This window comes from Thermobia domestica, chromosome 7 (genome assembly GCF_964235325.1).
Source record: "Thermobia domestica chromosome 7, izTheDome1.hap1.1, whole genome shotgun sequence".
Classification (NCBI taxonomy): Eukaryota; Metazoa; Arthropoda; class Insecta; order Zygentoma; family Lepismatidae; genus Thermobia; species Thermobia domestica.
This window is the reverse complement of record NC_137460.1, coordinates 210,087,796-210,100,441: the sequence shown is the minus strand read 5'-3', so window position 1 is coordinate 210,100,441 and position 12,646 is coordinate 210,087,796. Positions and strand designations below refer to the sequence as shown.

At 35.2% G+C, this 12,646-nt stretch overlaps 1 protein-coding gene across 5 annotated transcripts in view; it reads left to right on the top strand.

Annotated features, from left to right (window-relative positions):
- The window catches only part of LOC145690700 (uncharacterized), a 100,611-nt gene that overhangs the window by 32,141 nt on the left and 55,824 nt on the right, over positions 1 to 12,646 (top strand). Inside the window, exon 1 of one of the 5 annotated variants that reach the window (XM_081765860.1) lies at positions 8,880 to 9,037. The exons of the other annotated variants lie outside the window; for them this stretch is intronic. Within the exon in view, the coding sequence (XP_081621986.1) occupies positions 9,027 to 9,037 (11 nt within the window). The 5' untranslated portion in view covers positions 8,880 to 9,026. Of the gene's footprint in view, positions 1 to 8,879; positions 9,038 to 12,646 lie in introns of those variants that run through there. 5 annotated transcript variants of the gene reach the window in all.

Here is a 12,646-nt window from a genome sequence, read left to right as displayed (position 1 = left end):
GAATTTTTTCTTTCCCTCTTTGGATGGAAGCAAGCGACTTCAGGATTTCATTGTACCTTGTCAACACACCAAAGATTTTTTTAGGCGACTTGAACCCGTATAGCAGCAGTGGTACTAGATACAAAAAAATTTGAAATTCGGTTAGGGAATTTTTTGTAAATTTTCACCACTACATTTCCCTCAATAATTTCCCACCTATTGGCAGCACTGCAATGCAACTTACACCAAAAAATAGCCACATCCATTTTCTAAAAAGCAAGGCCTTAACCATATCAATCGAATGAATGGTTTTTGAGCAATAAGTCACTAACTGGAAATATAGGAAAACGCCAAAAATTACCTGGATCCGAAAGGAATAATCACACAATTTTGCTAGTATATAGGTGCAAAGAAACAAAAGATTTGTAAGTTACGAGGGCTTCGACTCAAGTTCTGTTGATTATTTCAATAATCTGCAACGTAAATCAATAAATAATAGTTGCCAGAAAAAAAACAGACATTTGAAAAAAAAACATGAAAAAGAACGATGTTTTTTATTGTAAAAAACTTCACAGAAAAAAAAACAGTTTTTTTACAACACTAATTCACAGACTAGGTAGGCCACCGGTTCGGTCTCGGGTGAGTACGGTTGTTACTTTCCAATTCTTGGCCCCTGTTGAAACGCGGCTCAGGCAGCTTCTGTAAAAGCGATTCCTCGTTTCGCGTAGCATATGGTTGGTTAGTGTACGCGACTTCATTGTGGGATTCTTAGGTTCGATTTTCGGTAGGAGCTCATGTGATTCGACTTCTACGTTAAGTAGTGTTGCCAATGAGGCGAGAAATAAGGTTTTATGGTCTTGTTTCGTAATATTTGGTATAAATGTTGTGACCTGATTTTTTTAAAATTTAACTTGTCACGATAGATCCATGAGGGTATGATACAACAGTGTTTACTTCCGTATCTTTAAACGTTGATAAATGTTCACTATGTTCGTACAATCTCTTTATCAATTTACAGTTTTTTCTATAGTGTGAATTATGTAACACTTAAACACTGTTTGAGATCTAGTGTTGCCCATGACACTTGTATAATGTGTCGTTTTTTGATCAACACTAACGGGCAGTAGGTGTGTGTCTCATACAGTTGAAAGGGAACGCTAACCAACTAACCGCATTTAATGCCGATCCGAGATCCAGTTTCAAGATCCAAGTTCAATTCTCCGTCAAGGCACGGTATTTTGGATGTTGGCCCAGCGTCGTACGCAAGTTGAGAACTACATACTTGAAGTAGCAGATAATGAAACAACGGCGTAGATCGGTGGCAACTTATGGGATGTGAACAAAAACTCGAGATCTTCGTTGCATATTGAGAGAGAGGGCATTCTATCATAATTCCTTTCCCTAAACGTACATTCTTACTATGCTACTGTTTTCCAGAGTCCGAAATAACTAGTATCAGTCGTTTTGGGACTACATCCTCTCTCTCTCTCTCTTTTATTTATTTATTTATTTATTTTTTATTTTTAATAGCTACAAACTGAATTGGCTACTCCAAATTTTGTGCCTTGCTTTCGATATGACGCTATGGAGATCCGTAAAACGAGAGGTTGAGTGTGTTTTCTCCTTCCGTTCCTTCTGCAGATTATCGAGCGGAAGGTAATGCGCATCTGCTCCTGTATACGGTTTCTTTGCCACTATAGTTAGTGTAGTGGTCGGTGAGATCGTCTCTGGGTTTTCATCAAATTGTTTTATTGTTTCCCAGCGACTTTATTCCAGCACTGTTATTTTCCGTTGTTGTTACTTCAATTTTGGGATGCAGATGTTTAACCCCCTAGGAATTTATTTATAAACTAGGACTCAACGGTGTCCAGTCCCCGCGTCATCCTTGATTTCAGCCAACTGATTTATGTAAGAAATTGTGTCTTTTTCTTCAAAGAGGGGCGTCATTTCAGACTTCGCTTGAGGGGGACAAGAGCACCAGCAACATAACTTTCATGTTTTGTACTTGTATAAAGGTGGCCCAAAAGTAGGTATACACCCCTGCATTGATCAAGTATAACATTCTAGCTTATAGGTTTATTTACTTCGGCTGTTTCGAGCGTAAGATATAAGTAAAAACATGTTAAGAACAAATAATAAAGAAACTATGGATAACAATAAGAAATTGGGACTGTACGGGACTGTTGTACCTACGTTTGGCCACCCTATATTAGTAGACAATGGATTAAAGTATATGTATTCCTCAAACTCTTGGGGTGGTGAATTGCCCCTTCCTGTCCCCCCCTTCCCCGTAAATAACGCCAATGTCTGGAATTAAGTGATCATATTGTTTTGTTCTTCAGGACTGGTTAAAACGCCCCCTTACGATGTCAAAATATTGTTAAAACACTTACCGGTAGTATAATTTTTTACTAACAAAGACATTTGAACAAAACAAAAGGTGGCAGTGTAAATGTACACCACGTAAAGAAGTTTGGTTTTGGTGTGGTTTTCTTAATATTGAAACCGGATGTGGAGTAGATTTCTGTCACGCGGAGGCTCAGTGGTAGAGCGTTCACCTATGGTGCATCGGGTTCTTGGTTCGATCTCAGTTTGCCCCAAGTGAACTTTGTGGTGAACTAACACCGTGTGCGTGGGTTTTGTCGGGGGTTCTCCCGTTTCCACCCATTTTCTTCATTCCTCCATTTCATTCATTTCTCATCATCCCCATATGAATCAGTGGGCTGATGAAACAAAATAACAGAAATATTTAATACTCTAAGCGGGAAATTTATTTCCGTAAAGGCCAGAAGAAGAAATGCAGCATTTCAAAATTCTTCCAAAAGATTTATTTTTCTATTTTGCTAAAATATATAGGAAATTATTTTCTTTCGTATGTATGTATTATAAGGAAAACCTAACGCAGGTATAACTCTGCTTTGAATAGTGTAAGAAATATATTTTAGATATGAGGAAAAATAGCAAGGGAGTAATTATAGCACTCGTAAGAAAATGCTGCGCAATATCTGTTAACTAACTACGTTTCTTACGTGATAATAAAACGACTCGTTGTGAACACTGATAATGAATAAGCTGTGGAAAATATGTCCTTGTAAACTTGCGTGTCTGAAAAGATAATAAGTCGTTATTTTCCTTTATGCTAGCAAATACGTATTGCATATACTTTTTTGATGGCTGTCTGCTTTCTAACTTCTCAGAGTAGTATTTGTAAAAGAGGAACGTGGATGTGCACATAATCCTTGCTTTGTGAAAACAAGAGAATGTGAATCCATTAGATTCAAATTAGAAGCAGAGAAATATTTTGTTTTGTAGGAGAATACAAAGTACATTTTCAAAAACTGTAGGTTATTCACTGACGATACCAGATTTCACGCCTGGTGCATGTCGAAATGTTTTTTAAACGTACTCTAGATCTTTGGGTTGTTTGAAAATAAAACGTTTTTAACACATCAGTATTAAGGTACAAACTAAACTGATACTACTACTTGAATGTAATCAGTAATTACTGAGACATTATTTTTTTTTTTTTTTCAAAACTATAACTACAAGTATCTATGCCGTTAGCTTGTCCGAAAGCTCTGTCCTCGATCCGTTTCCCTTCACTGTTACTAGCTCATAACTTTTCTTTTTACACCATTCTATACTAACGTTTCTGTAATTCGGTAAAGACACGTCGGTAATCTGAAAAAAAAAAAAAAAAAGAGAATAGTTTTATACGAGGACTGATCAGAATATAAGATTACAAAGTCTTTATTTCATACAACCAATATAGCCAGCAGATAGTAAATATATTAGGTAGATTTTCGACATAGTTGCCAGATCGATTGAGGTACTTATGTTGTGTGATGAGTTCGAAAATTTCGTCCTGGTAAAAATCGTGTCCTTGCGTGTTCATCCACGTTGTCACGAAGTGTTTTACCTCGTTTGAATCGAAGCGACAACCTTCTAAGTGCTCCTTCAAGTGCGGAAACAGGTGAAAGTCGCATGGAGCGAGGCCCGGACTGTAAGGAGGGTGGTCGAAAACCCAGCGAAACTGTTGATGCAATGCTGGGCTTTTCCACTGCACTCCTCGTCGGTGACGTTTTTCCTACCAGCCGCACCATTATGCTACACGCTGACGAGACATTACGGTCTCTTCGTAAACCTCTTCAAGCTGCCGGTGAATACAGCCGCGCTTACATGTTTCGCCCAGAGAAATAGAATAACTTAGCGGACTTCTTCGCGATACCAGTTTTGTAAACGAGTCGCCATTTTGAGTTTACATACAACTAGTGCCGTAGATAGTGGGTGGCTGAAACGACACAATTACCAACTTCATGTATTAAAATTACTTCTCATTCTTCTATAACAGACGAAACTACAGAAATATCGGCTTTGTAACTTTAGTTTCCGATTCTTACTCGTATATTCTGTACCACAGTGGTAAATCTATAGGACCTTCTGGCCCTATTGCAAATAATGATAAACTATATTAACGAATGTGAAATATATAAGAAAGTGAGTAAAAAGTAAATGAATGATAGGCCCTATATTTTACTACTTAATCTTTTTAATATGTTACAATGTTATACATTTTCATGTAAATAGTAATGTAATTACTGTATTAAAGTAACTACAAAATTTAGGTCTGTTAAAAAATATCATATGCGATCTTTCTATGAAATCGGCATTGTCAACGCGGCCTAAAAAAAAAAAAAAAAAAAACTTTCTCTATACTTATAATATCTGCTGGAAAGTTTTATTATGTAGCTAAAGAACAGGAAGTGCAACAACACTTGTAGTTAAAAAAGTCTTAATTTGTACTTGGGAGTTGTTTTAAACGTTTTTCTTGTGTATAAATAAATACACTTTTTTAAAAATGAGAATACACAATGCGCCGAATTCACAAATTTATTAGCCTATATTAGACATGATCAAGGTGGTTTATAGTAGTTGTTCATTAACATTCAAGGGGCATACTGTATCAACCTGTTTTTTGCACCTCTGATTAAATAGCGGCATTATGTATGACGTAAATGAAAGCACAATTTAGTTAATGAGTAGTGAAAAAATTACACGTGAAAACTCAGAAAAAAAAAACAATATCTGTCGTGTATATTTGAACGTTGGACACAGTGACGGCTCTCAAGGGAAGTCTCATTATTAAAAAAAAGTTAAATTTTATTGCAACAAGTTAGGGAAACAAAGCTTTATACAGATTCGGAAATTGTAAAAGAATTAGTACGCTAGATAAACTTGTAACTATATGGGCATATATATATATATAAAAAATTGCAAATATGACCTCTTGAGAGCCACCCGTGGAATGAAAGAACATGTTTCATTTAATACACTTCAAGGTACAGCCCAAGACCTCAATTTACGCTGATACAATTAACAATCACCAGCAATGGAGACAAAATCAGCCAGAACCCTATATTTAAAGGTACAATCCCAATCAATCCTAAGAAGTTAGCACCAATGTTAAGCAAGAACCCAAATCACTACATTCCTACCCCATCCACTTGATCTTATAGCTGTGGGTAATGTTTGCTTCACTAGATCAGATTGATACAGGATTGGCATCATCTGGCTAACTCACTGCACTTTCATGTTTCTTGAACCATAACAGTAAGTTATATGGATTCCGTTCATTCTATAGTAAAACTCGAAGACATTTTATTGATGATAAACCTGAGCAGTAAAGAGAGAATATAAATATTTAAAATTAGTCTTAAAGTTTATTACAGAATGAATCGTGGGCGAATGGGCGTAATTTCAACTACATTTTCTAGCTTCCAAAATAATTCGCAATAATGGTGTAAAACAGTGTGCTTTCGTAAACTGGTTTTGTTCTGGCTACAGACATGGAAATAACGATCGCGTTGGGAAAAATAATCATGATACTGAATTGTGAGGGATTATGTGTAGTAGGAAAAATATGGAAAGGAAGAAAATTGCAATTTATTGACCATCTTAAGAGTCTTCATCCCGGCGAAATTAAAATACCGCTAATTTTACAGTAATTATGCGATATCAAATAGATAAAAGGTAATCGAAATGTGGAACAAGAGCGCCCTAGACAATGTTATTTTACATGAGAAACCGTTATCACGACTCACTTATCTGCTTTCGATTTCGAGCCATTTTGAATATCGGCATTTATTTTCGCGTTTCTAAACAGATGGAAACGGAAAGCCACTTGGTGACTTCTGATAACGGTACCTCACGCAAAATAATATTGTCTAGGGCGGTCTTGATCCATATTTCGATTATCTTTCATCTATTGGAAGATATCACAATTACTGTAAAATTAGCGGTATTTTAATTTCGCCGAGATGAAGACTCTTAAGGTGGATCACCACCCGGAAGATGGCACTTGATGTTAGATCTTACAAAAAGTGTTCAATTTTATGAAATATTTATTTGAATGTGTAAAGTACTTTAAAGTAACAATCTTATTACAAAATAGATATATTGTTTGACAGTTTTTCGTGTTATGTTTCACATTTTATTTAAATATTAATTTACATTTAAGGAAATAGATTTTGAGAAGAAACTTGCGCAGAACGCCATAATGCGTTGTTGCCAAATTTGTACGTTTAAATTTCTGGATTCTAGCGTTGTAGTTTGAGAAGCAGAACTTAGCTGTGAATTGGGATAAAGGTCAAAAACTAATTTCTCCAGTAAGTATTCAAGCAGAATACCATGATTACTTCCTTTATTATCTGGCACCAGTAAACACTCCAACACTACCTGGCAGCGACGCACAATTCAAGCAGTTTTTATCATAGCACCGAGAACACCTAGTGATCCACCTTAAGTAGAAGAATAGAAGTAATTCTTTAGCTAGAACGAGGGGAATCTGAGGGTTTAATGTGCATCAGACTTAAGATGATGCGTGAGAAAAGCTAATGAAGACCGAGAATCGAATGTGGGTCACGTACACCAAAATCGTCGTTGCAATGTGTCTATTCGTGGCACCTGCATTTAAAAGAAAACCATTTTCTGTCATACCTCGTTTTTATCTTTGAAACTTTTTGTCCAAGTCCATGAAATCTAATTGGTTAAAAGTTTTTAACGTAATACTTGAATTTTTCTTTTTCAAAGCTTTATTGAAGAAATTTTCTTGGAAGATAGATCTCAGTTCTACTTGTATTGATTCTACGCATATCGCTAAAGCGGCATTCTTCTGCTGACGTAAAATCTGCTGATTAATGGTTGGTGACGTGAATTCACTGAAGCTTCACAATTCTATTGATTTTAGAGTTCTTGTTCAGCGCAAAAGAATTCTTTTTGTTGACCTGGTGATATTTAAATCGATCGCATTCTGGATTTGTTCTCTCCTCCAAATAGCAAAATTACATTTACACGATCTTTATATTTCAGTGATTTGGTGTCCCGTATTATTAAGTTGTAAATAGGCTACTTACTATGCAAATCAAGTGAACCTATTTATTATCACCTTCCAGCCTAGGGCTATCATGAGACCAAGCCAAATGAATTCAGCATCCTTCTCGGGGTTTTCCCGTTTCCTCCACTTTCTTCATTCCACTATTTCATTCATTTCTCATCATCACCGTCTCCTTTAGCCTAACCAGCATATCCGTGGGACGTAAAACTCAAAAATTTCATTTTCATTTTTTTTTTCCAAAAATGCTTTCATATGTTCTCATTATTTGTTCTGTATTGTCATTTCTGTGTGCATTTAGTCTAATCTCTAGTTCTTCTTTTTTAAAAAAATAATAAATAAATACTGGTAAATAAGGTTGACACCCACTTAACCACCAAATTTCTTTGATTCTGTTGCTTAAATCGGTGATAATGAACTAGATAATGAAATATTCAATCCATTTATTTGATTTGATTTGAATTTAGTGCTCCTTTCAGCAGTAAGGCTATATGAGACATGTGTCTACAGCTAAACATGCGATCCGAACCAAATGAGTTCCCACCGGAAATCGAACCCGGGTCTCCCGCGTCAATACGCTATCCGCGAAATACTCAATCCTATATTTGCTTCATGTTTTAGAAAAGTACTGGAAAAACTTATCAGCTCTCCAGGCAGGTGCATTTTCGGAATGCGATTTACAAACGTTGTATTAGATAGCTACCGACTTTTTTTCTCAGGTCAACTGTATGCTCAGCTGCTACTTTCTATGTACTTTCTTTTTTTAATCTAACTCGACAGGCTTTTTTTTCTCTTTCTTCGTATGTCCCCCTTCTAGAATACTTCGTGAATTCTTGAAAATTGATTGCATAAGCTGAATAATAGATAACAGAAACTGTCAACAATTTGTAAGAACAATCTTAGATTTGACAATATACGTAGTGAAAAGTACACTTTGCTTTCAATTAGGAAGTTGAGTAACAGTGAGCGGTATTTGGTCGAGTGTAATGATGTTTGAAAGCATTACGGAAAACGAATTTTTTGTGTTATCTACAGATTGTTTTTGGTATTATTTTCTAGTTTTGTGTTATTGTGTATAGAAACAGCCATATAAAGAAACTCTCAGTTAGATTTTAAAATAAACAATAATAAAAATAACTCCCTTTGTAGAATTAGATCCGTAAGAAACTGCTAAATACATAAAATATACATCATTGGTCGGTATGTAGATAAGTATGATGAAAAAAGTTGGATATTTGTGCAAGGAAATGTGCTGCTTGTTTTGCAAATGGGTAATTCGTGTATATATAACATACACAGTATACTGTGTTACTTAACTTCACGGAAGCTGCCTTTCTATTTGTAGATATGAGAACGAGTTCTTGGACGCCCGCCAGACCTTCATTTGAGCGTTATCTATGCACTGTCGATCCGCTTTTGTTTTCTTTTTTCTACGAAGCGCTGATATTTCGACATATCTTGTGATGGCATTGCTTCTATGAATCGAGTGGAAATACATGCTATTTTACCCCATTTCGTAAATAAGTTTGTGATAACGATTTTTAAAAAGATCAAATAACGTTGCAATTATTTCAATAATCCACATAGTCCTAAAAGACAACGAAAACAAGAAACCCGTGTTCAAGGGGTTATCTGATTCCCTTCTTGATTAGGCCTTATGCATTCATAGTGAGTAAACAACTTATAAATTGAATTTTGTAAATAAGTCACAGCGATCAAATTAAATTAAAGAATTAGACTTTTATTGAAACCTTTTGGTTCCAACTCGTAATTTGATAACTCATCGCTCTTAGCGTAAAGTTTTGCCATAACTAATGATCTTATAGGCCTATCGTATAATATGTAAGCCCAAGCATAATCTTCGTCTTATCAGCATTAACTACGATAATTCATGGTTCACGATGATGATAATTATGAAATGTTAACCGTTGATATACGCGAAATGAAAATATAGAAACAACAATTCGGAACACTTTATACTATAATATGAATCTCAAAATTGTAACAGCTCATTCTGACTTTCAGTATAGCTTCGTATGTCAGTTACTCTTGAATTTTTACTATAAACATGAATAATGATAAAACTCGATATGTATTGATAAAGGTTACGAGTGAACAATTCAAATTTCAGTTGTATCAACAATGTCCAAAGGTTGGAACTGATAACAACATTGTAATTCATAATATAATTACGGATATAGGCTGTTTGTATTTTGTTAAAGACCAATAGGCAAAAGATAGAGCATTAGTAATAGAAATAGGTCACAACACATTTTCTTCCAAGTATTAAATCTTCCATCCCATGTTATGTTGACTTTTCGTTTGTAAACTAAGAGACGTGGCACAATATAACAATTACGTGACGTCGTTAGCATGCATTAGCATGATATTACATTTATGGAAGTGTAAATGTAGGCCAGTGGGCACATCGTGTTGTGTTAAATTACATTTTAATAATTAAGAAAAGTTAACATTGTTCTTTTGTGCCAGAAAAACGTGAAATGTCGAATGGTTAGTAGCACTTAATTATTGGAATAGAGGCAGTTTTTACCAAGTACGCAAATATGTAATGTATTAGGCCTAACCATGGAACACACATCATTTTGGATAGGAATGCATACAATTGTATACAGAACATTATGCTATTCTTCGCTCACAATAAGTGAAATATCTGATCTATTGGTAATAAGCATTAACTGCAAGCGAATGATCATAGCATATTTGATCTTAAATTTCCTTGTACCGTATGTATAACTCCGAATTCAAAAGTAGATTATTATTTTTATTGTTGATGTGTGATATAGACCTAGGCTATTTGACTCACTCCTCTGCTTTTAAAGGTAAAACATAGCTGTTCGTAACTTTTTAGATAAGTGCATAATACTTCCAGTGTGCGTACTAAGTGTAACGGATCAGTTTCCGCCAATGTTTAGAGGGGAATCCTTTATTCGAATCGAAACAATCCGACAATTTCGCTAATTCCTGTTAATGTTAGGTTAAGTTTGGTATTTTTCAATTAGCACTTATCTTGCTCGAAACGTTTGGTTCCTTTCATCTAAACATAAACATTAATTTCAATGCTTCCTAACTGAAGATGGGTTAGATTTAGAAGTTAAATACAGAGTGGATAGTTGTCGAAGTATTATGAAAATTTTGAAATTAACTATAATATATATTCTGGTGAGTGCTTCGTTGCGAACTATCAAATTTAGAATAAGTTTGTATCGGATCAAGCCAAATCTACGTTATGTTCGATTAAAATCAACAAGGGCTTTGGAATCGCGATGAATTGATCACGTCCCCCAAGTGACTTGGTAGAGAGTTCAGTTTCATTTAAGACTGTATACGACTAGCTTGTATAGGTGTAATTAGAAATAGCGAAATGAGATTCAGAGAGTAATTTTTGCTTCTTCCATGATACGGTAATATAACCCGTTCGAATTAAAGGATATCCGTATATAATAGAGATGGAGAATGAAAAGTGATACGTAACTATCTACAGGGTGTTATTATATACTTGTTCACCGTCGAAGGCATTCATTGTTGTGCTTTAACTGGTTTCATTAACTTCGCTTAACAATCACTTAAAACGATTGAAAAATGTTTCGTCTCCCATGGCGAAAGTTATCATGGTGATTGATTATCAACTGACACATGGGTGCAGATTGGGGAGAGATTGAACAGAGTAAAACAGAAATACTGACATATATGTAATAAATACGGTTATGCACATATTTAAAGAAAGTGCATACATGTAAACTATGAATGTATTCAAGGAAAAATCTGAGGAAATCTAAGTGTGTAAGAGTACATGTTTCACATTTTAAACTTCTTAGACAAATGAAGACCGAAGTTAAAGTGTGTGCACCTGCACCCACTGTGCAACATTCTATGTTGATTATAATAGTAAATTCTGTAAACAGAAAATCCAATTGTATTAAACGAAATGTCAATTTTAAAAATTACTGGGAATTTGTCGACCAGACTGAAACGGAAATAAGCGTGTTTCTGAAACTGTCCATTAATTAGTTAAATATAATTAGCATTTGCTAGGAAATAAGTCAATCTGAGTTTCATTTAGCCCAATATTATGTATTATATACTGTAGAATTGGAGTAATAGAGTGACAATTTTGAGTGCTGTACAGTCCCAGCTTTTGGTTCGTGTAAATAGATTAAAATCTCTCGGGAATTCGATGAAAACAGAAATGAATACACACATTTATCTATGGTGTTTGATTTACAACACAGCTTGGCATAGTCGAAAGGCAGAATCAACTCGTACTCCTTACCGCTTAAGTTCAGAAGCAAGAGATTAGCAGTAAACCTGTAGAGAAGTGGTTTTGACCTTGTATTATCAAGGTTTGAGTTGCGTTCATGAGCCTTGAAGGTTAAAGAAGTAGTTATTATTTCAGTTTTTATACATATGTCGGTTGTTTTGAAGGATACTGTAAACGTTTTGATTCAGCTTTGCTTCTCTTCCAACGCTTTTTGTAAGCTTATCTTGCATGGAATTATTAAATGTACAAAAATCATTAGCGTGCTAGTTAGAATGCTATCGTACGCGAAAAGAAGGCCGTTCACGAGGGATAAATTTAAGGGAGATCTATTTTGAAAACAACAGCGATGCTGCAGCATAATCCGTGCATTTGGTTCTTACGATCCACCCAATTGCTGGTGGCTCAATTTAGGCAGCTGTGGTCATATTGTTTAAGCATATACGAATAAATAAAGGGAAATTGAGAAATTGTCTTAGGCCTGGGAGCGTAAAATACCTAAATACCGCCTTATATACAATGATGAACTAATTATATCGGTGGAGTCTTCCTTACCTCCCAAAAAATCTTAAAGACACTGCCCTTCTAGGAATAAAGTGTTTTTATTTGTTTAAGGAGAGTGATGCGTCTATTAGTGTAAACCAGCGTTTCTCAACCTTTCTGATGTCGCGGACCCCTTATAGCGACCGCCAGTTCTTCGCAACCCGCCATAAAATTATATATAATATTTCATATCATAAAAATGAAATTTATGACAAGACAATACTGCTATGAATGCAGATATTGCGAAAAAGAAAGATCATACCAGTTAAGCTCATGAATTCATCACTAACCTAAAGTGATGGCTGATGCATCTTTTAGCCTAGGTTGTAATTTCCTCCTTTCTCTGTTTGTATTCTTTTCCTTTAAATTGGTTGAAACCTGGATAATGTACACTGCAAATATTCCAGATGGTAGCAATATGGTAAGGTAAAAAAAAAAAAAAAGTCCTGCGGGCCCTT